Source organism: Nilaparvata lugens, chromosome 14 (assembly GCF_014356525.2).
Source record: "Nilaparvata lugens isolate BPH chromosome 14, ASM1435652v1, whole genome shotgun sequence".
Taxonomy (NCBI): domain Eukaryota; kingdom Metazoa; phylum Arthropoda; class Insecta; order Hemiptera; family Delphacidae; genus Nilaparvata; species Nilaparvata lugens.
In genome coordinates, this window is record NC_052517.1 from 5472951 (window position 1) to 5495525 (window position 22575).

General features: G+C 33.1%; 1 protein-coding gene across 6 annotated transcripts in view; it reads right to left on the minus strand.

Moving 5' to 3' along the window:
• The window catches only part of LOC111046005, a 72128-nt gene that overhangs the window by 15155 nt on the left and 34398 nt on the right, over positions 1-22575 (minus strand). For all 6 annotated transcript variants that reach the window (XR_005572873.1, XM_022331491.2, XM_039440613.1 and 3 more), the window contains 2 exons: positions 8957-11799; positions 7788-7914 (listed from right to left, as the gene is read on the minus strand). Coding sequence is in view for 5 of the 6 variants with exons in the window: in XM_022331491.2 (XP_022187183.2) it covers positions 7788-7914; positions 8957-9226 (397 nt within the window). In the remaining variant the exon portion in view is untranslated. The remainder of the gene's footprint in view (positions 1-7787; positions 7915-8956; positions 11800-22575) is intronic.

Consider the following 22575-nt stretch of genomic DNA (forward strand, 5'->3'; position numbering starts at 1 on the left):
AATCTACTGCCATATCACCATATCGTGACGTCAGCATCGGATAGAAAACTTTCAGATTGTGTCTATTTCAGAAGGATGTAAATTATTATTCATTAAAATAGTAAACTTCCACTGCACTCCCGCTGGAATAGACACAATCTGCTATGGAAAACAATGTAAACAAACTCTACAGAAAAGTTTTCTATCCGATGCTGACGTCACGATTTGGCGATATGGCAGTAGATGTTGGCTTCATCGAATGAATATACAAAGTGGGCCGTGTCTATTCTATAACTGGTCTAAGGCTATAGCATAGCCACCTCTAATACAAGGCCCTGGCCTACGATATTGCAACGTCGCAGTGTAGGCCTAGAATCTAATGCATGATTGGTGAAAAAGATTTAAAATAATACCAGCTGATCTTTTTCACCAATCATGTATTGGTGGCTATGGCTATAGTGAGGTCCACGTTATAATGGCATTGGAAAAGATAAGACAACGGCATAACCGATTCTCTGCATTACCACTGACTTCTATAGTAGATATCATTCCCAGTGGCCTATATCTCTTAATTGTTCATTCTTGTTAATGGTAATCAATTATATTTTCAAGAACATTATATTTTTCAACGATTTAACAATGAAAATGAATATTTTGCTGATGAATAATTATATTTCTTCTACATGGTTCACAGAAAATCTGGCAAAGTTGCGGAGCTAGAACAGAATGGAGCTATCTGCATGGTCGAATGATAGACAAGGACAGCAACATCAATGCTAATCAGCTGCTGACTTTATAACGTGGACCTCACTATAAAAATATGATAAACATAGATTCAAAATTGATATTTATTTCGAACAGTCGGTATGTAGTTGAGGGATATAACACCAAATTGATGCTACTTTAAAGATAATAATTAATGTAAATAAAAATCCAAAAAAAGCAAGGGCCTCAGATCGGCTAGATTTCATTTCTTCATTTTTGTCTAATTTTTCATTTTTTGGCTAAATGAAAAATTAGATGGATTTAACCTATAAGGTTCTGTTAAATTATATTTTGGAACTAAAAAAGAAGGTTAGGGATTTTGCTTTCAAATGGGAATATGTTGATATTATTCGAAATGTTTTGATAATAAATTAATACAAATAACAAAAAGTTATTTGATCAACTGTTTCAAGCTAAATTGAATTTTTGGTGAAATTTAAAGTTATTTGATCAACTGTTCCTAGTTCGATTGAAATTTTTACAAAATGAATGTCACCCCCAAAAAGGGTGTGTGCACATAGAGTGGTCAGTCGTTCCAAGTTCAGCGGTCAAGTTGTTTCCATGGACAAAATGGCGGCGGTCAAATAAAAGTTGGATTTCTGAAGAAAAATACGATACAATCAGATAGCTATAATCTAGAAAAATATAATGAACTACAAGTGCATTTATCATGAACAATAACAAAAAATACAGTGATCTAATGAAATTGAAAATTCAATTTTGCAGTCCTTGTCAGATATCAGAATTTTCAAGAGTAAAGTGAATAAATTTCTTGTTTCAAAAGCCTACTACAGTGGAGGATTTTGGTGGTAGAAGGTAGCGTTCTCTAGTCTTCATAACTGTCTTCCACGTGTGCTTTTTTATTGTGAACCTTTTTAAGCTGCGTTTACACCAAAGTTATTAACAAAATGTTAATAACTCAATCCTTATATATATTCTATTAGATTAAATATAACTTATCATACAAATGAATTAATAATTAACGAAATATTTCATCTTAATTATGAAAATTCATTAAGAAGTTATTGAAAAATATCATTTCTTGCTTGATAAAATATTGATTCTTTGAAACGAGTTAATTACATCAATAAACCTGTATCAGATACCGTCTATAGAAGGCATTGACAAGACAGAGGCTCGGCAACGTTGTTCTGCTATCTTTCTCCACTGCCATTATAACGCCATACAAAACACTATGATTTGATAAATTTGCTATCTGCTTTGTCGAATGGTAGACAAGGATAGCAACTCCAATGTTAATCAAATAGTGCCATTATAACGTGGACCGCACTACAGTTTATTCAGACATATGATGTGTTTGTCAAGATCTGTTCAATCTAATAGAATCTATATAAGGATTAAGTTATTAACATTTTGTTGATAGCTTTGGTGTAAACCCGGCTTAAGACTTATTATTGTTACTTATTAAGACCTGACGTCATTCAACTATATATTGTCAAGTGTACTGTGTTGAGTAATAGTTATTTGTGCAACTAGTGCGCAAAGTGACAGTTTGCTGCACCGAAAGAAACGTTTACGCCCGAGCCGTAGGCGAGGGCGGAATGGTTTCTTGAGTGCAGCAGAGGAACTTTGCGCACGTATTTCACATTAAGTTTTTCCTACAGTTACCATTGAATATGAAAAGTGGGTAATTATGGGTAAAATTGCCTGAAATGCATCAAATGTTTTTCTGTGTAATTTTATTATTGATAAAAACCTTAATCCTAAAATCCTAAAGTCCTCGTTGTCCTTGGTTATAATATATAATGAATAATAATTAGCGCGTTGTGCTTGGTTGCACCTCTGCTCACTATAGCAGCCACAGCAGTCACTGTTACCAACTTCATTTTGATTTTGCTGCACTGTTGCTCCATATAACCTACTAAGTATTTTGCGTTGCCATGTTGCAAATCTGGAGTGCAGAAAAATTTTTCCCGCACTAGAGCGGAAAAGTGATTCTTTGCGTTCTGTAATCAGTGCAGCAATGGCCACTTTTCAACGTAACTGTAGGAAAAAATATTATCTTAAAAATAAATCCAATCAAAAAACCCAAGAAAGTTTATACATAAAAAAGACTAATACGTTTGCCAACAAAAATTGAAAGAAAAAACACAAAATCACGACTCTAATTTTTTCACTAATGATCCATAAATTTTGGTAGACTTTTGGTAGAGAGTTAGTGGGGAGGATATTTTTAATATTCTTTCCGAAGAATGGACATTGATATGTCCAAAGCTCCGCCAATTTATGTACATGCATTACAATATAATTACTATCTATAGTTATTATATTACAAATTGCTTTTTCATATCATATACAGTTCAATAATTATTTTCTTAGTCTATATTATGTAAATTCATCTATAATTTTGCTGTATTGTAAGCTATTGTATATAAGTGTATAAGCCAGTATATATTGTGATCTACATAAATAAAGTACTCAATCAATCAATCAATCAATAAATAATATTAATGACAAGTTAACAACTACCAAACATACGTTTTTCACAGAGGGAAAACCAAACTCCAATTTTTTAAACTAAGATCTAGAAAAAATGTAACCTCAATCAAAATTAATCTAAAAGTTGACAAACGTACTACTCCATTAATTGACCCCAAGTTCAAGATGAAGGATAAAAAACCTTGAGATAAAAGTAACCTACGTTTTAAAGTGAGTGATTCTCACACAATCTGTCAGCATTGTTTAAATGGGAAGCATTGATGTAATACATAAGGAATACTGACAGTTCAAATTGAATCCCACAATACAAGATATTGAACCTATTGACTTTGAAAACGCGTTTCTGTTATCTGAATATTGGAAGGAGTTCATTGTATCAAGAAAAGAAACATAAATATTATTCTATCGATATTTGAGTGTGAACTTATCATACTAATAATTTTATTATTGTGATACATTACCTCTTGATGACATAATTGACTTTATGTTGATAAACATAAATATTATTCTATCGATATTTGAGTGTGAACTTATCATACTAATAATTTTATTATTGTGATACATTACCTTTTGATGACATAATTGACTTTATGTTGATAAGATTGTATGTTTGTACAATCAGTGCTACTTTGTAAAAGTTTAATAATTAGATTAATGTTTCGTTTTTTCCTCTGAATCAACTGTAGTGCGGTCCACGTTATAATGACAGTATTTGATCAACATTGGTGTTGCTATCCTTGTCTATCATTCGACAAAGCAGATAGCAAATTTATCAAATCATAGTGTTTTGTATCACATTATTGACCTAGCGAAGTGAGGTCTATGATTCAAGTCGACGGTTTGGCATTTCTCTTAATGTTTAAAAGTTTGTATGTTTAAATGTTTTTATGTTGCGCATTTACGGCGAAACACGGTAATAGATTTTCATGAAATTTGACAGGTATGTTCCTTTTTTAATTGCGCGTCGACGTATATACAAGGTTTTTGGAAATTTTGCATTTCAAGGATAATATACAAGGAAAAAGGAGCCTCCTTCATACGCCAATATTAGAGTAAAAATCAGACTAGAATTATTCATCATAAATCAGCTGACAAGTGATTACACAGATGTGTGGAGAAGCCAGTCTATTGCTGAATTTCCATAAGGTCTATAGTTTCTATCAGGTACTTGTGGATGAGAATACTGCGTGAGGTCTACTGTTCACAGAACTACTAGTAATGGCAGTGGAGAAAGATAGCAGAACAACGTTGCCTATCCTCTGTCTTTTCAACGGTAGCTGATACAGGTTTATTGATGTAATATTAACTGTTCATTCTTGTTTAAAATAATCAATAATACTTTATCAAGCAAGAAATTACCTATATTTTTCAATAACTTCTTAATGAATTTTCATAATTATAGAATTATTCATCATAAATCAGCTGACAAGTGATTACACAGATGTGTGGAGAAGCCAGTCTATTGCTGTATTTCCATAAGGTCTTTAGTTTCTATCAGGTACTTATGGATGATAATACTGCGTGAGGTCTACTGTTCACAGAACTACTAGTAATGACAGTGGAGAAAGATAGCAGAACAACGTTGCCTATCCTCGGTCTTGTCAACGGTAGCTGATACAGGTTTATTGATGTAATATTAACTGTTCATTCTTGTTTAAAATAATCAATAATACTTTATCAAGCAAGAAATTACCTATATTTTTCAATAACTTCTTAATGAATTTTCATAATTAAGATGAAATATTTCGTTAATTATTAATTCTACATTGTTAGAAGACGATCTGGCAACAGAGCAAAGCGAGAAAGAGATAGCGCTATCCGCTTTGTTGAATGATAGACAAGGATAGCAATATCATTGCTAATCAAATACTGCCATCCCATTAATATATATTATACGTAGACCTTGAGTGAGATTCATGTATAATATGAATGTTTGCTATTTTTTAAACACCTATATTTGTGATTTATCAATGGTTTTATTTTTAATAGGATTACTAATACGGTAGGTACCCTTTTTACTTTCCTTGAGATACTCATGAAGTGATAAACATAACCTATTTTTAGGACATTTTATTAATTTATCAAAATTTGAGAATGGAATAGATTTGGGCCAAGCCTGTTGTTCCTTCCTAATAATATTTATATTATTTGTGATTCTGTCCACGAATAAATATGTGTAAATATGAATAAATAACCTATTTTTGGACAAATTCTATCCAAATTTGGGAAATGAACAGTTTTACGCTTTAAGTCTGTTGTTCCTTCCCCAATCATTCATAGTTGAGAATAATATTTTATCTATCAATGTAGAAATAAATACAGCTTGTTTCGATTATTCAACCCATTATCGAGTGTCAAAACATCATTTGTTATTTATTTATACTATTTTCGAAGGGAGGAATTGGCTCAAACAAGTATGGTATACGAATAACATGTTTGACTTATCATCACGTCTGAACTACTGAACTGATTGAATTGAAATTCTGCATGAAAATTCTTAATTTACTTGGGATGGTTATAGGCCCAATATTATTTACATCAATCAATCGATTTTAATATAAGAAATTGATAACCTAACCTAACCTAACCCTGATCTAACCTAACCTAACCCAAATCTAACCTAACCTGATCTTGACTACACCTGGCCTATATTCATCTACTATTTCACCTTCATATCATAATAATTTTCAAGATATGCTCATAGATATCATATTATTATTTTGATCATTACAAACCTTCATATCAACACAATCAGTTTTGCAAAAAAAATTTCACCATTTTCCTTTTTGACAAGATTACTGGTCGACTTACATACAGGCAGTTAGGATGTCCTCACTCCATATTGGTTGTGCAAAAAAGTGCAGATTTAGCAGTTTTTAAGCCAGAGCTGCCTTGGCAACTACAACACAAACATAGGCGAAGCGTGACAAACACACAATTGTGTAGCAAACACACAACTGTTGCCAACAAAACACAAAAACACTCGAAAAGTTGCAAAATGTAAGCGTGAAAAATGAAAATTATGTTTATAAAAAACACATTTGTAGTAAAAAGCATTCTAAATGTTTCAAAACAATTGTGTAGCAAACACACAACTGTTGCCAACAAAACACAAAACACTCAAAAAGTTGGAAAATGTATTCATGACAAAAACACGAAAATTGTGTATGGAATACACAACAAAATATTGTTGCCAACAAAATTGAAAAACACTCTAAAGGTTTCAATTTTATTGGTATTGAATTTAACATATTTGAAAAATTAAATTACTATCATACTATTAATGAAATGGAGCATACTATATAATACAGGTGATAAAATAAAAATGAATTATGTAGTAATATTATTTTTAAATGAGTTTAAACACAGGTGAAAAAATTCATGTATGAATGCATAAATGAACGAAAAAATATATTGAGTTATTATGGTGCATACAATAACGTGCTATTTGTTAGATTAGAAAAATGATACTGATAATGATATATTTTATAGATTTAAAATATGGATAAAAATAATTATTTTTCTTGTAACACTGTTGTTAATTGGTGAATGAATTTGATTTGATTTTAATAATTTAACAGAAGTTATTCACACTTTTTCAAAACTAGGAGTAATCAATGAACAAACGAACAAATTTAGCATGCACATGATGATAAACCATGAGCTCAAATAAAATTTTGGACTAAAATTTAATTTTAAGAAACTGCAAAAACGAAAACTATTTTTTCTAATTAAGTCTAGCATGGAAACTGCTTGAACGTTATTCCAATTCCAAATAAAATTTTCAAAAAGTCAAGCTAATTTGTCTCATTGTTGAGCCTACAGTGTTGTTAAACCTACAAATATAATTTTATCAAATTCAAATTTAATTATTACAAAACATTCTAATAAATCCTTGAATGACTGGAACAACCAAAAGAATTAATTATGCTAGTACCAAGAAATCTACTGTGGTAAATCTGATAATTGTTCCCTTTAGACTATTGTAAAACAAACTCAGTTGATGTTAATAATTGATCAATTTCTTCAAAAACTGTTTCAAAACAGAAAAGAATGAAAGTTTAATGGTTTTTGTCGGTGGTCTATGACAGAGAACACCTTGATAAGAACAGTTGATAATTTATTTACTGTACAAAAAACACAACATGATTGAAATTATTGGGAGTGAAAATATAAAGCTGCGTTTACACCAAAGTTATTAAAAAAAGTTTATTTTTCCATCCTTATAGATTCTATTAGATTGAACATAGCTAATCATACACATGATGTGCATATGTGTTTGTCAAGCTCCGTTCAGTCTAATAGAATCTATAAGGATGGAAAAATAACCATTTTGTTAATAACTTTGGTGTAAACACAGCTTAAGGTTATTTTGAGCTCCAAATTTTGATATGATTACAAAGTTTGAATAAGTCTAGTTGATAATAAAATGAATCATGAATAACTGAGTGGATAGTGAATGATTTTTCGATAATGATAAAAGCCTTCAATCAGCCAAATGAATCAATCAAACGTTCAAAATGGTGATAAGGTTAGGTTGGGTTGGGTTGAAAATGGGGAGAGAAGGCTACTTTTTGACTCACCCTTGTACTTTGGAACAAACATCTGAATGTCGTGAGGAATGTTCTGGTAAAAGTGCAGCTCCCTCGGGTTGAGAGGTTTGCATATTGTAGACTGATCTAGTAGCAAAAGTCTAGTATGTCCTCCAACCTGGAAAATGCAAAATCAAATTTCTCAACTTTTCTAGTTTTTGTGCAAAACACAGAATCAATTTTCAAAACAGTTTCCAGTTTTTGAGCAAAACGCAAAATTTTGGAAAACTGTAAAATCTATTAGTACAAAACCAGTCATTGCCAAATAAGATATAATTTCTGAGTACCCTTATAAAAGATGATATTTACAATCAAGTAGATTATGATAATCAAGTTGTACATTCAATAACACTGCACAATCATTGAAAGATAAAACATCAAATAATGCTTACATGGGGGTTACATCTATGTTCCAACCTTCTAATATAGTTACTGTGTTCAACAACTGGAAAAATATACAATATTAATTGTGATTGGAACATTACTGTATAAAGGCTTTTCTACAGAAATTCAGGTTGGCATCAAGTCTGATCACAGAGCTGGCGTGAACAAAACCAACCCAGAAATATCCCATAATATTGAAATTCATATTTCTGACCTTCATTCCAGGTAGAGGGCCGGCGATCTCAAGAATGACCACAAGGTCAAACATATCAAATTTGAGTTATTTTGGTGATGGTCAAATGGGTTTGTGCACACATGGGAGATCAGCCTTCTGTCAGGCTGAAGATTGAAGAATGGAGACCAATCTCCAAGTATGAAGGAGTCTTGAAGCACAATGCAAATGGGGAAAATAGTAGCTTCCACTAGCTGTCATCTAAATGGAAAACCCATGTACATTTGATTTTGGACATTTCAAATTCTGCAACAATAGAAGCTTCACTAGCTGTAATGGTGGGTCAGAATTGTAAATGCCATGTAAATATGAGTTTCAGACATTTCAAATTCTGCGAGATTAGTAGCTTCCACTAACTGTCATATAGTCAGATTTGGAAATGCCATGTACATATGAATTCCGGATATTTCCAATTCCATGACAGCCAGTGGAATCTACAATTGTCCCTCTGAGCAGGCTGCTCAAGAGAAATACTATACTACTAAACACAAGTAAAATACTAGAGAAATGCCAAATACAAGAAATATACCCCATGCATACCAACCTGATTCTTCAGGGGAAACAGTGATATCTCATCATCCTCCTCCTCTTCCTCATCATCCTCTCCATCATCATCGTCATCGGCATCATGTCCAAAGTCATCCGAGTCCAGATGTCTGCGGTTTCCATGCTGCTGCTGCTGATGATGATGGTGATGGTTGAGGAACGAGTTGCTGACAACATTGTGCTGGACTTGCAAATGGTGCACTGAGCTATTGCTGGTTCTCAACAGTTGAGAATCTCCCATACCCCAATCATCCAACAGGTATACCATTCCCACTTGCTTTAGCGTAGAATTGCCTTGGTGACAAATCCTAGAGGAAACTGCAGATGGTTTGGTTGAAGAACCTTTTTGGTGTTTCAGCAGCTATAGGTTGTATTCCCTCAAGTCAAATTCCTGAAGAAGCTGCAGATGTTCTGGTAGAATAACACTTTTGGTCCTTCAGAAGTTATGGGTTCTATTGCTGCAGAGTAAAATTCCAGAAAATACAGCAGATGTTCTGGTAGAAGGAAACTTTTGGGGCCTCAGAAGTTATATGTTGTATTGCCCCCTCCGAGTCAAATTCCAGAAGAAACTACAGATGTTTTAGTTGAAAAGTCTTGAGATTCTCAGTAGAGTCTACAAACCGAATTAACTGCAATTACCAGCAACTGCAGATCTGATAATTGGAAAATGCTGAAGGATGTTTTTTGTACCTCAAGAATGAATGCGAGATTCTCCAATTTGGGCAAAGTTGGGAAGATCTTCAGGTGCCTCAAAAATAGGTGCAAATGTTTGGGAAATGCAGGTCTAATAATACTGGGATGTTATTAATTCTTCAACGTTCAACAAATAGTCTCTTATGAAAAACAACTCTAATAGATGATAACTGTATCAAATCTAAGACTGTTTCTCGACAATTCACCCAGATAATCCTTGCAATTCCTTGCACATCAACTTATTTTCTACCTTGATGGTCTTGTTATTGCTAGATGCTTGTCTTCTAGATAGAACTTTTTTCTAAAATTTTCTGGTTATTTTTGGAGAGCTCCACAAGATTTTTCCAACTTTTTTTCACCTCTCTTGTCTTCAAGTTGGTAGATCCACCAGAACTCTTCAAATATTGCACCTTTGATGGTAGTATTTCTCTGATCAAAAATCACAGAAGCGCCCTCTAAATTACTATAATATATATATATATTCTGTATATATATAATAATATGTATTGCTGATCACTTTAGCAACCGGTAGCTCTGTACAAAACAAACAATTGATGTTTCTTAAACTATAAGCACAGCCATAAATATAAAAAACTAGACCACATTGTGCCTCTCACATAAAAACTAAATGAGATCAGAAATTATGCGTAGAACTAATCAATTGTTAAGTAGTCTATAAACATTTAAGTAGTCTAACTAATAATAATTAATCACTTGGCATTGCAAAGGTAATAAGTGTTTGTGGGGTGGTGTTGAATTGTTTAATGGTTAATTATCACCAAACCTCGAAAGGATCTTCGTAGAGCACATAACGAAATAGAGATGTAAAATCGTAACAGTGCCAGCGCGAATGTACCAAATTTGATATCAATATAGATCTCCGGGTAGTCCGTACTTCGTTCAAGATAAAACTGTGAAACCTTATACACATGTGATGGGGAGTGTGGTAGGCTGCTGGATGAAAACCTAACCTCAATTACCACAAACCACCTAACCTCAAATTTTATTTCAGCAGGCCCACCTGTTGGGCGCCAATTTGCACACACAAAAACATACTTGCAAAACAACAAGATTTAGGCTCAATATTCTTTTCAGCAGCTGAGTCTCAAATATTCAACACCTTTGATATTGCACAAATGCGAACAGTTTGGCTCACAAATATCTATCACAGATTCTGTAGACTTTCAGATTGTTTTGTGTGAATGATTCTGTTGTACAAATATTCACCACAGTTGATACTGAAGAACTGAATTGGTTTGACCAACTGTAAGGGATGTTGTAGACTTTCAGATTGGTTTGCGTGAATGATTCTGTTGTACAAATATTCAACACAGTTAATACTGAAGAACTGAGGATTGGTCTGATCTACAGTCGTAGAATTGTAGTTTTATCTATCACACCTGTTGTGGAATCTCTGAAGGTTTTGTGTAAATGCTTCTGTCAACAATTGGTGTACAAATACTCAACACAGAAGAACTGAAGATAGTTTTGCTAAACAGAGCTCAGCTGTTCAATCCAGTTGCCAGTTGGGATTGCTTCCAATAGTTGAACTAACCTCACTTTCAATGTTCAGTCGAGTTTCTAGGTCTAGTTCAATGTTCTTCCACTATTCACCAGAACTCAAAGTTCTTCTGGAGTTTTCAAGTTAATTCTGATGTTTTTGAGGTAGGTTATGAAGTAATTATTCTGAAGGTTTCGAGGTTATTGTTAGGGAATTCTTGAGGTTTCAAGGTTATCTGTAAGACTTTGTATTCATTTACAAAGTTTCAAGGATAGTTTTTAAGTTGACGTCCTTTCTGAAGTTTGAAGATTATTTCTGATTCTGACGTCTCAAGGTCAATTGTGAAGATTTGAGGTTATGGTAACTTGCAGTGGATGTTTAATGGCAAACTCACGTCCCTCTATTTTATTGTAGACAACACTTTCTTTCCGTTACGAGATTCAATGGTTCAGATCAAGTTGAATATCTAATCAGCAGCACTTGAAAAGATGAAACAAAGATTTGAAGATCAAAGAATTAGTCCAGTCCACTAGCTTGATTCATATCAGATTCGAATAATAGTCTGTCAATTGGTTCAATCGCTGGAAACAATTTTATTTTGATTTGATGTCCCACTAGAAGTTGGTCTGTTCAACAGCTGGGCAAATCTGTAACAGAATGAAAAAACAGAATATATAATATCAGAATATTTTTATCTTTCAATTCCATGAATAATAGTTATTTGTATATCTAGAGTGAAAAGTGCTGTTTTTTCTCCCTGAGGGAAAAGTTGGAAGCCCGAGGCGAAGCCGAGGGCAACAATTTTCCTGAGGGAGAAAAAACATTTTTCACTCGTGATATACACAACATTTTTCCTCCACCTACATTTTTATAAAAACTGCAAATAAAATAATTTTTAAAAACGTATGTGACCAAACAATGTGTTACAACATAATCTAAAAAGTAAACAGAAACAGCTGGCTTGTAATCACAGTTCTCCTCCGACAGCACTATCTGTCGGCTAAAGTTGTAACAACAATGACAGCCACAACTACAGCTATGATGAAGTTCCCGTTTCAAATTTGATTAGTTTATCAGTAATATTCGTTGGCTGGTATTTTGAATAACATGGATTAAAAGAAAAAAATATAATTTTTTTCTAGTATAGAGATATGAAGTTTGTATTAATAATTTCAGCATACAAACATCAATTTTTATATGTCGATCAAATGTCTGGTTGAGGTATTGAATTTAGTTGGTTTAATGACTACTGTATATGCTCCCTCATCTGAGCTTAAACCTTCTGACCTATTCCAAATGTACGTTTTTAAAATAGAGATGCTTCCCATGTTATTTAAATGGAGTCACTTTTACTCCCTAGGGAGTTTTTCTGTTTTTTAGTACCGAGAGCGAAAAAGTGACACTTTAGTATCATGTTTCAGGGAGTAAAGTAAGTACTTTTGACAGTAGGTGGAGGAAAATTAAATTACAGAATCCTATTATATTAAGCGAACAATTTCTGTATTTATTATATATCTGGTTATTTATGTTTAACGGAACTCGAAACGGCTCTAACGATTTTCACGAAATTTGGAACATAGTAGGTTTATGATATAAAGATTCGATTGCACTAGATCTCATCCTTGGGAAAACTTGCTGAACGACATTAAAAGGAAAATAAAATTCATCATTGGCTGAAACAGCTGTGGATAGTAAAAAAGTGAGCGAGCGAGTGAGTATGTGAAAAATCAAAATATCGCATCTCCGAAATTCATAAGATGATAATTATATAGCCAGCTGTGAAATATAAACACGATCATTTTAGAGAATTGTGTTCAGTTTATCAATAAATAAAATATCGGTGCCCCGATAATCTATAATAATTGTGTCTTTTTAATCAAGAAATGAATTCAATTTGCACATATTAGCACACGTTTACGCCATTCTAGGTGACCAATATGCTTCTTTCTTTTTGCTGAGAGTGATGCCCACATGAGTTCTAGGCTTGTGCGTGGGTAATGGGGTGGATGATAATGAGAGATGAATAGACCTAATGTTTTAGGTGGGCTCGGAACCACCTATTGCTATATATGACATTCCTATATAGGGGGGGGGGTGTTTCTATAGGGGATGCATTACACCAAAGCTATGAAAAAGGGGGGAAGTCACAATATGGAAGAAAAAACATGAGAGGTTCAAGAAGTAAAAGAAGGAGTAACCTAATTATATGAAGAAGAGGTGGAAGATAAAGAAGAAGAAGAAGAAGAAGGAGAAGAATGAGAAGAAGAAGAAAGCAGAAGAAGAAAGCAGAAGAAGAAGAAGAAAAAGAAGAAGAAGAAGAAGAAGAAGAAGAAGAAGAAGAAGAAGAAGAAGAAGAAGAAGAAGAAGAAGAAGAAAGAGAAGAAAAAGAAGAAGAAGAAGAAAAAGAAGAAGAAGAAGAAAAAGAAGTAGTAGACAAGAAAAAGAAGAAGAAAAGAAGTAGTAGACAAGAAAAAGAAGAAGAAGAAGAAGAAGAAGAAAAGAAGAAGAAGAAAAGAAGAAGAAAAGAAGAAGAAGAAGAAGAAGAAGAAGAAGAAGAAGAAGAAGAAGAAGAAGAAGAAGAAGAAGAAGGAGAAGAATGAGAAGAAGAAGAAAGCAGAAGAAGAAAGCAGAAGAAGAAGAAGTAGAACAAGAAAAAGAAGAAGAAGAAGAAGAAGAAGAAAAGAAGAAGAAGAAGAAGAAGAAGAAGAAGACGTAGAAGAAGAAAAATAGAGAAAGAATATAAGGGGTGTTCCTATGGATTAATGGGATACATTACAACAATGCAATATTTCTAATTAATTTATTAATTCAAGCCATCTAAATTCAAAATTTATAGTTTTAATTTTTGTTTTGGACTAAAATTCTATCAAAATTGTACACGTGAAATCCTAACCTTATTTCGAACTTTGTCACCTATAAATTTGGAAGAAAAATAGCACAAGGACTACCTTATTATTTTATCTACCAATGTTATTACATTAATGTCATTTGCATTGTAAATAAATAAATAAAATAAATGCTATAAAAAAGAAGGGAAATTACGATATGGAAGAAAAAGAAGAGGATAAAGAATAAGATGAAGAGGAAGGAGAATAAAAAGAAGGAGTAGAAGGAAATGAGAATAAAAAGTTGAGATTAAATTACTAATTAGATTAAATTGTCATGAGTAGATTACAATTTATTTTGACTTTTTGGCTCACATGCTAGATTCTTATAGATAATAAAGCAATTAACTATTCTATTTCTATTTCTATGACATGAAAAACTTGTAGACTCAGGCCCGGTTGCACAACAACCGGTTAAATTTTAACCGTGATTAATTTCACGAGAACCAATCAGAGAAGCCGTCTTTTCAAAAACGCCTTCTGTGATTGGTTCTCGTGAAATTAATCACGGTTAAAATTTAACCGGCTTTTGTGCAACCGTGCCTCAGGAATTATGCAACAATAGATAGAATTTAATAATGATAAAGAGTTATTTACATGGAAACACAGATCAGGTATTACCATAGAGAAACAATAGCGTAAGTAGATATCCCATGGTATAGGGAATTTATGTCGCAACTTTTACTGTTATCTCAAGCCGATTACTGTCGACTATTGCCAATTTTTACTGTTTTGTTGGGGTGATAGTGTATGAACGGCACAATTTGAGAGACTACCAGCGTCATACAGCTGCATAGGAAAGAACTACGTGAACTATCGGCTTGGGATAACAGTAAAAGTTGCGACATAAACGCCCTATACCATGGGATATCTACTTATGCTATCGTTTCTCTATGGTATTACTCATTGAAAATTCAATCAACTTTGATTTATTTAATTGAACATTCAATTCCAATAATATATTGGACATTGTTGAGAGATAACTTCTAGTGAAGTTAAATGCACACTGGACAAAATGTAATTTGATTAGATCCCACCATGTGGACAATACCCTTCCCATCAACACACGGCCGACATAGATAGAGAGAAAGTTATTGATTTATATAAGAGAGAAAGAAAGAGATAAAGAGAAAGAAGTGAATTCTTTTTTTCCATACTTGAAAATTACAAGTACTTTGAGTGGAGTTGAAGTACTGTATTACAATCTCACTCTTCCATTTAATGAAATGAGAAGAAAAAACGAGATACAGGGAGAGAGAGAGAGAGATACAGGGAGAGAGTCAGTGAGTGGGAGAGAACGATTAGATTAAAATTCTTTATTTATCTTGTACTAAATGAAATGAGAAGAGAGAAAAAGAGATACAGGGAGAGAGAGAGAGAGAGAGAGAGAGAGAGAGAGAGTGAGTGAGTGAGTGGTAGAGAATAATTAGATTGAGTTCTTTATTTATTATATGTATGTTACAATATTTACTGGCTTAAGCACTGATTTACATTAAATTACTGTATTGTTAATTATTTAACGAATCTTATAAAATATAAAAAATTAATAAATGAGAATAAAGATTGAATGCAATTAGAATAACGATAATATAATATTGTGATGTAACTTCATAAATCAGCGGTGTTTCAACAAATAATTGTCGATTCTCTAAGAAGAATATAGAATAATATCCTTCCAATCAACAAACGACCGAGAAAGAGAGATAGAGTAGAGAGAGAGAGAGAGAGAGATAGAAAGATTTTATTTTACAATTTTAATTCTACCAAGAGAGAGAGAGAGAGAGAGAGATTGTTTTATTTTTCTGATGGCAGGGTTGAAACCATTTGGTTCCCTCTACCACCCAACCAGGCCAACACAATTACATAGCATCAATATAAGTAGTCTACTTCTAAGACAACAACATTAAAATGAAAAGGAAAATTGTCATAACACAAGCAATTATTCAAAATATTTTTTTCAAGTGTTCTAAGCGAAAATTCATAATATCATGAAAGTAAGAAAGAATTCATATTGTCTTCACTTCGTTTGTAAAAATAATTTTGAGGAGTAAGAAAATTAAACGGTACACTTGATAACTAAGAAAAGAAAAAACATCAAATTTAAATTTCATATCTTCAGTTTTCTATATTATAATAAAGGAAAGAACTGGCTTATACACGTAAGGAATAGGGAATTATGTTTGACGCATCATCACGTCTGAAATATACTCAACTGATTAATTTGAAATTTTGCATATAGATTCTTAACTAACCGAGGATGGTTATTTATGCCTATTTTCAGTTATTCAAGATTTCATTACGTCAAGTTTTCAATTTGTCATGCTTCCAGTTGTTGTATAAAAGCAGCTGAACATTTCTTTTAAAAGGGACATTAGATGATAGGTATGAATGGGGATCCTATTCGAATAAAAATAACTGATTTTCTGTCGCATCAACACCGCACCGATTTCTCAAACCGTTCAAAAGTTATTCTCATTCAAAGATACTGATAAATCATGCATCTATCCACCATCTTTACTATAATAATGGAAAGAGCTGGCTCATACACGTACGTGATGTAGGAAAATTATGTTTGACACATCATCACGTCTGAACTACTGGACTGGTTGATTTGAGATTTTGCATAAAGATTCTTCATTAACCGAGGATAGTTATAGGCCTATTTTCAAATTTCTAATTTTTTACTACGTCAAGTTTTCATTTTGCAAAGTTTTAAAATAGACACTTGCGAAGCACGGGTTATCTACTAGTTTTAAATAAAGTTTCTAAATCGTGCCACACTATTTGAGTTTAAAATATTTTCATTTATTATCCTTACGGAGATCACAAGGAACGAAGCACCAAACATCAAAGTTCTATATGTTGGAACTTGAAGCAAACGATGAGAGAGAGAGAGAGAGAGAGAGAGAGAGAGAGAGAGATTGATTGATTGATTGATTGAGTACTTTATTTATGTAGATTACAATATATACTGGCTTATACACTTATATACAATAGCTTACAATACAGCAAAGTTATAGATGAATTTAAATAATAGCCTATAGACTAAGAAAATAATTATTGAACTGTATATGATATGAAAAAGTAATTTGTAATATAATAACTATAGATAATTAATTATATTGTTATGCATCTACATAAATTGGCGGAGCTTTGGACATATAGATGTCCATTCTTCGGAAAGAATATTAAAAATATCCTCCCCACTAACTCTCTACCATATATAAGAGAGAGATAGAGAGAGAGAGAGAGATTGATTGATTATATGCCTTTATTAGGGCGGAATTAGGACTCCTGGTCCTCTCTGCCACACAACCCTTTACAAAAGAAGACAAATTTACATAAGAACAGAAAAAAAATAGATTACATATTATGTAATAAGAATACATAAGATTAATATATAAGTAAATAAAACTATTAATCAAAATACAATAACATATAATAAAAGAGAATTTTAAACTTTATTTATTTATACAATTGGAAACAATATTTCAAATTCCACTAGATAAATCTATAGGAAAACCTATCATAAATGAAGATCTAATCAAGTTGCATTCACTCACACATGCACACAAAACAACCCTAAAAATAAAGATTTTACAAAGTATAATAATTATCAAAACAATAGATGGAATATTTTTGTATCTGTAGTTGCATTAAGATGGAATATTTTTGTATCTGTAGTTGCATTAAGATGAAATATTTTTGTATCTGTAGTTGCATAAAAGGGGAGAGAGAGAGAGAGAGAGAGAGAGAAAAAAAAAAGTGAAAGAGAAAGAGACTGAAAAACAAACAAAATAAGCCACACTATCCTCACACCCACCAACAGCCTTAATCATAGCCTTACACAACAACATGAAATAGCCACTTGATACATGAATAATCTATTAGTCACGTGATACGAATGTGACGTTCATTTATCGGACAGACCTCGTATCAGGCGATCAACTATAGTGAGGTCCACGTTATAATGGCAGTGTTTGATTAGCAATGGTTTTGCTATCCTTGTCTATCATTCAACAAAGCGGATAGCGCTATCTCTTTCTCGCTTTGCTCTGATGCCAGATCGTCTTTCAACAATATAAAATTAATAATTAATTAACAAAATATTTCATCTTAATTATGAAATTATTGAAAAATATAGTTTCTTGCTTAATTCAATTCAATTCAATTTCAATTCACAATACAAAGCACAAGATACATAGACAACATATCTAAAAACAGATTTGTGAATATTTTCCCCACATAGACGGATCTGTGTGTGGGGAATGAGTAACAGTACAAGAAGTAGCCTAAAATAAAATAATAATACGAATAATATATCTATTTATATATATGAAAGATAATAATAATAATACGAAAGAAAAATCCTATATCAGTAAGCAAGGTCAGAGAAGAAAGATATTGAAGAGAAAGAAAACTGTAACTTTCCATGTAGGCTAACGCTTAATAGATTAAAAGAAAAGGCGAAACGAAAGAAGAAAAAGTAAAAAGGAAGAAAATCAGCAATAGATGCAGATGTGAAATTGTTAGATGGAAATAAATGGTGACAAAAGATTTCTCGGTACTGAGAAAGGCAACAAAAGAGATGATGAAGATCCAAGCTATTCGATCATTATGAATATGACAAAAAAGCAAAATCAGGGACATGGTAACGGTCGTCCAACCGATATTATAATATAATATATTATTATATTTTATTTTAATAAAATATAATTGATTATTTTAAACGAGAATGAACAGTTAATATTACATCAATAAGCCTGTATCAGCTACCGTCTATAGAAGGCATTGACAAGACAGAGGATCGGCAACGTTGTTCTGCTATCTTTCTGCACTGCCATTATAACGTGGACCTCACAATAGTAAGGCACAGGCTGACTCATCTATTTCGGGCACGGGCCGCGATACGATTAAAAAAAGAGAAGTCAATACTCGGAACTGGTCCACTATGAGTCACCTCAAAGTATTTCAATCAAATTAGACTTTTAGACTTTTAGTGAGATTCCCTTTATAGAGTCAGTGAAAAAGATAAGATCACATGGTTGCCGATTCCCAGTTACTACCATCTTCTATAGTATAGTGCGGTCCACGTTATAATTGACCGAGCGAAGTGAGGTCTAAGATTCAAGTCGACGGTTTGGCATTTCTCTTATTGTTTAAATGTTTATATGTTGCGCATTTACGGCGAAACGCGGTAATAGATTTTCATGAAAATTTGACAGGTATGTTCCTTTTTAAATTGCGCGTCGACGTATATACAAGGTTTTTGGATATTTTGCATTTCAAGGATAATATAAAAGGAAGAAGGAGCCTCCTTCATACGCCAATATTAGAGTAAAAATCAGACTATAGAATTATTCATCATAAATCAGCTGACAAGTGATTACACAGATGTGTGGAGAAGCCAGTCTATTGCTGTATTTCCATAAGGTCTATAGTTTCAATCAGGTACTTGTGGATGAGAATACTGCGTGAGGTCTACTGTTCACAGAACTACTAGTTTAAGACGAAATTAGAAAATGGAATATTTTGGGCAATAGCCTGTTTTTTCTTTCCTGACTATTGTATTGTTTGCTCTAATGAATGAATAAAATAATGGCAGTGGAGAAAGATGGGAGAACAACGTTGCCGATCCTCTGTCTTGTCAATGCCTTCTATGGAGGGTAACTAATACCGGGCTACCACAAATTTAATCTCAATTATGATAATTTATTTTTATACTACAAAAATTATACATAAATATTATTATTTTATATTCTTCCGCTTTTACTTATCTTTTATCTCTCTCTTATCAATTTTCTACTATTCTATCACTTCCTCTTCATCTTCTTCTTCTTCTTCTTCTCCTTCTTCTTCTTCTTATCACCTTTTTCAGCTGTCTACACCTTTAGCCAGCCAAATATGTACTCTTGCTAAGCTCAGCCATCATTTTTTGCTCAAATTTTGGTTCGATTCCAAGATTTTGCATTCATTCGCTCCTCTCATCACAATCTTCTTTTTCTCCTTGTTCTTCTATTTTATATTAATCTAGTTCATCTTCCTCTTCCTCTTCTTCTTCTTCATAACCATCATCAACGTCTACTTCCTTTTGTTCTTCTCAATATTTTTCCAATTCCTCTTCTTCATAATCATCAACTTCTTCTTCCTCCTTTCCTGTCTTCTTCCTTCATTTCATATTCATCTAGTTCATCTTCTTCTTTATCATCTAGTTCCTCTTCTTCTTCTCCTTCTACATCATCAACATTTTCTTCTTTATCATCATGATCATCATCATCAAGTTTTCTTCTTCTTCATCTTTTCTTCTTCTTCTTTTCTCCTTCCCTGTCTTCTTCTCTTACTTCATCTTCTTCTTCTTCTTTCTTCCCCTTCTTCTTCTTCTTCTTCTTCTTCTTCTTCTTCTTCCTCCTCCTCTCTTGACTTCTTCGTCATCGTCTTCTTCTTCTCCTCAGTGTTTTTTTTTCATTTTATATTCATCTACTTCATCAACATTTTCTTCTCCATAATCATCAACATTTTCTTCCACTTCTTCTTCTCCTTCCTCTTCCTCACTTGTCTTCTTCTTCCCCTTCCACTCATTCTCCTGTCTTCCTCTTCTTTCTCCTCCTTTTTCTTCTTCTTCTTCCTCCCTTTCTCTCCCTTCTCCTTCTTCTTCCCCTTCTTCTTCATCATCCTTCGTTCTCTTCTCCCTCTTCTATTTTTTCTACTTCTTCTTCCCCTTTTAATATATCTCCGTCTTCTTCATCTTCTCCCCTTCTCCTCCATCTCAGTCAGTTTCTTCTTCTTCTCCTTCATAGACTACTTCATCTTCTTCTTCGTCTCCTTCATCTACATCTCCATCTTTTTCTTCTTCATCTTCTCCTGCCATCTTCTCTTTCTTCTGTATTCGTCTTCTTCTTCCTCCTCTTCTCACTCTACTTCCTCCTCTTCTTCTTCTACTAAGTCTTCCACTTCTTCTTCTTCTCCTTCTTCTCTGTCTTCTGTATTCCTCTTCTTCTTCTTCTTATTCTCACTCTACTTCCTCCTCTTCTTCTTCGTCTTCTCCTTCTTCTCTGTCTTCTGTATTCTTCTTCTTCTTCTCACTCTACTTCCTCCTCTTCTTCTCCTCTTCTTCTTCTACTAAGTCTTCCACTTCTTCTTCTTCTTCTCTTCTTCTTCTTTCTTCCCCTTCTTCTTCAACCTCGTTCGTCGTTTCCTTCTTCTACTCATTCTAGTTCAGCCTGCCAATCTATTCTCTGCCGAGTGCAATGATGTAATAAGCTGCCATTAATCTAAGAGGCTATCAAGGCTATTCTATTGCACTTGAACTCTCTCGACTGTCGACTGTCGACTGTTGAATCAATATTTAAATCATGACTCATCTGACATCATTCGACTTGCAATGATTTATAGTCTAGTTACTTTTTGACAGTTATCAAAGTACTTCATTCAAGTGTAATAGATATGAATACTTATTTGTGCAACTAGTGCGCAAAGTGACAGTTTGCTGCACCGAAAGAAACGTTTACGCCCGAGCCGTAGGCGAGGGCGGAATGGTTTGTTGAGTGCAGCAGAGGAACTTTGCGCACGTATTTCACATTAAGTTTTTCCTACAGTTACCATTGAATATGAAAAGTGGGTAATTATGGGTAAAATTGCCTGAAATCCATCAAATGTTTTTCTGTGTAATTTTATTATTAATAAAAACCTTAATCCTAAAATCCTAAAGTCCTCGTTGCCCTTGGTTATAATATCTAATTAATAATTTGCTCGTTGTGCTTCGTTGCGGAAAAGTGATTCTTTGCGTTCTGTAATCAGTGCAGCAATGGCCACTTTTCAACGTAACTGTAGGAAAAATATAAACCGACATACTACAGAAAAAAAACCAATAATCTTGACAAGAACTGCTTCTGAGAATAAATGATTTCCACTTGAGCTGTTGAGTGAGATCATAGAAAAAAGATAGCATAAGATGATATCCCATTGTTTGCGGAATTAATTTTAAGCTTGGAAGTTTTGTATCAAATTAGGGTGTTGTGTATCAAGTTGAGATGATACTGTATCATTTTTTGGTGATACAGTATCATTTTTTGTGATAACATAGAGAAAATATAACATAAGAAAATATCCCATGGTTTGTAGAATTCATTTAAAATTTAGAAGTTTTGTATCAAATTAGGGTGTTGTGTATCAAGTTGAGATGGTTCTGTATCATATTGCATTGATACTGTAACATTTGTGGTGATACTGTATCATTTATGGTGATAGCATAAGAAGATATCCGATGGTTTGTATAATTCATTTGAAGTTTGCATATTTTGTATCAAATTAGGGTGTTGTGTATTAAGTTGAGATGGTACTGTATCATATTGCGTTGATACTGTATCATCTGTGGTGATATTGTATAATTTGTGGTGATATTGTATTATTTATGGTCATACTGTATCATTTGTGGTGACAGCATAAGAAGATATACCATGGTTTGTAGAATTCATTTTAAGCTTGGAAGTTTTGTACCAGATTAGGGTGTTGTGTATCAAGTTGAGATGATACTGTATC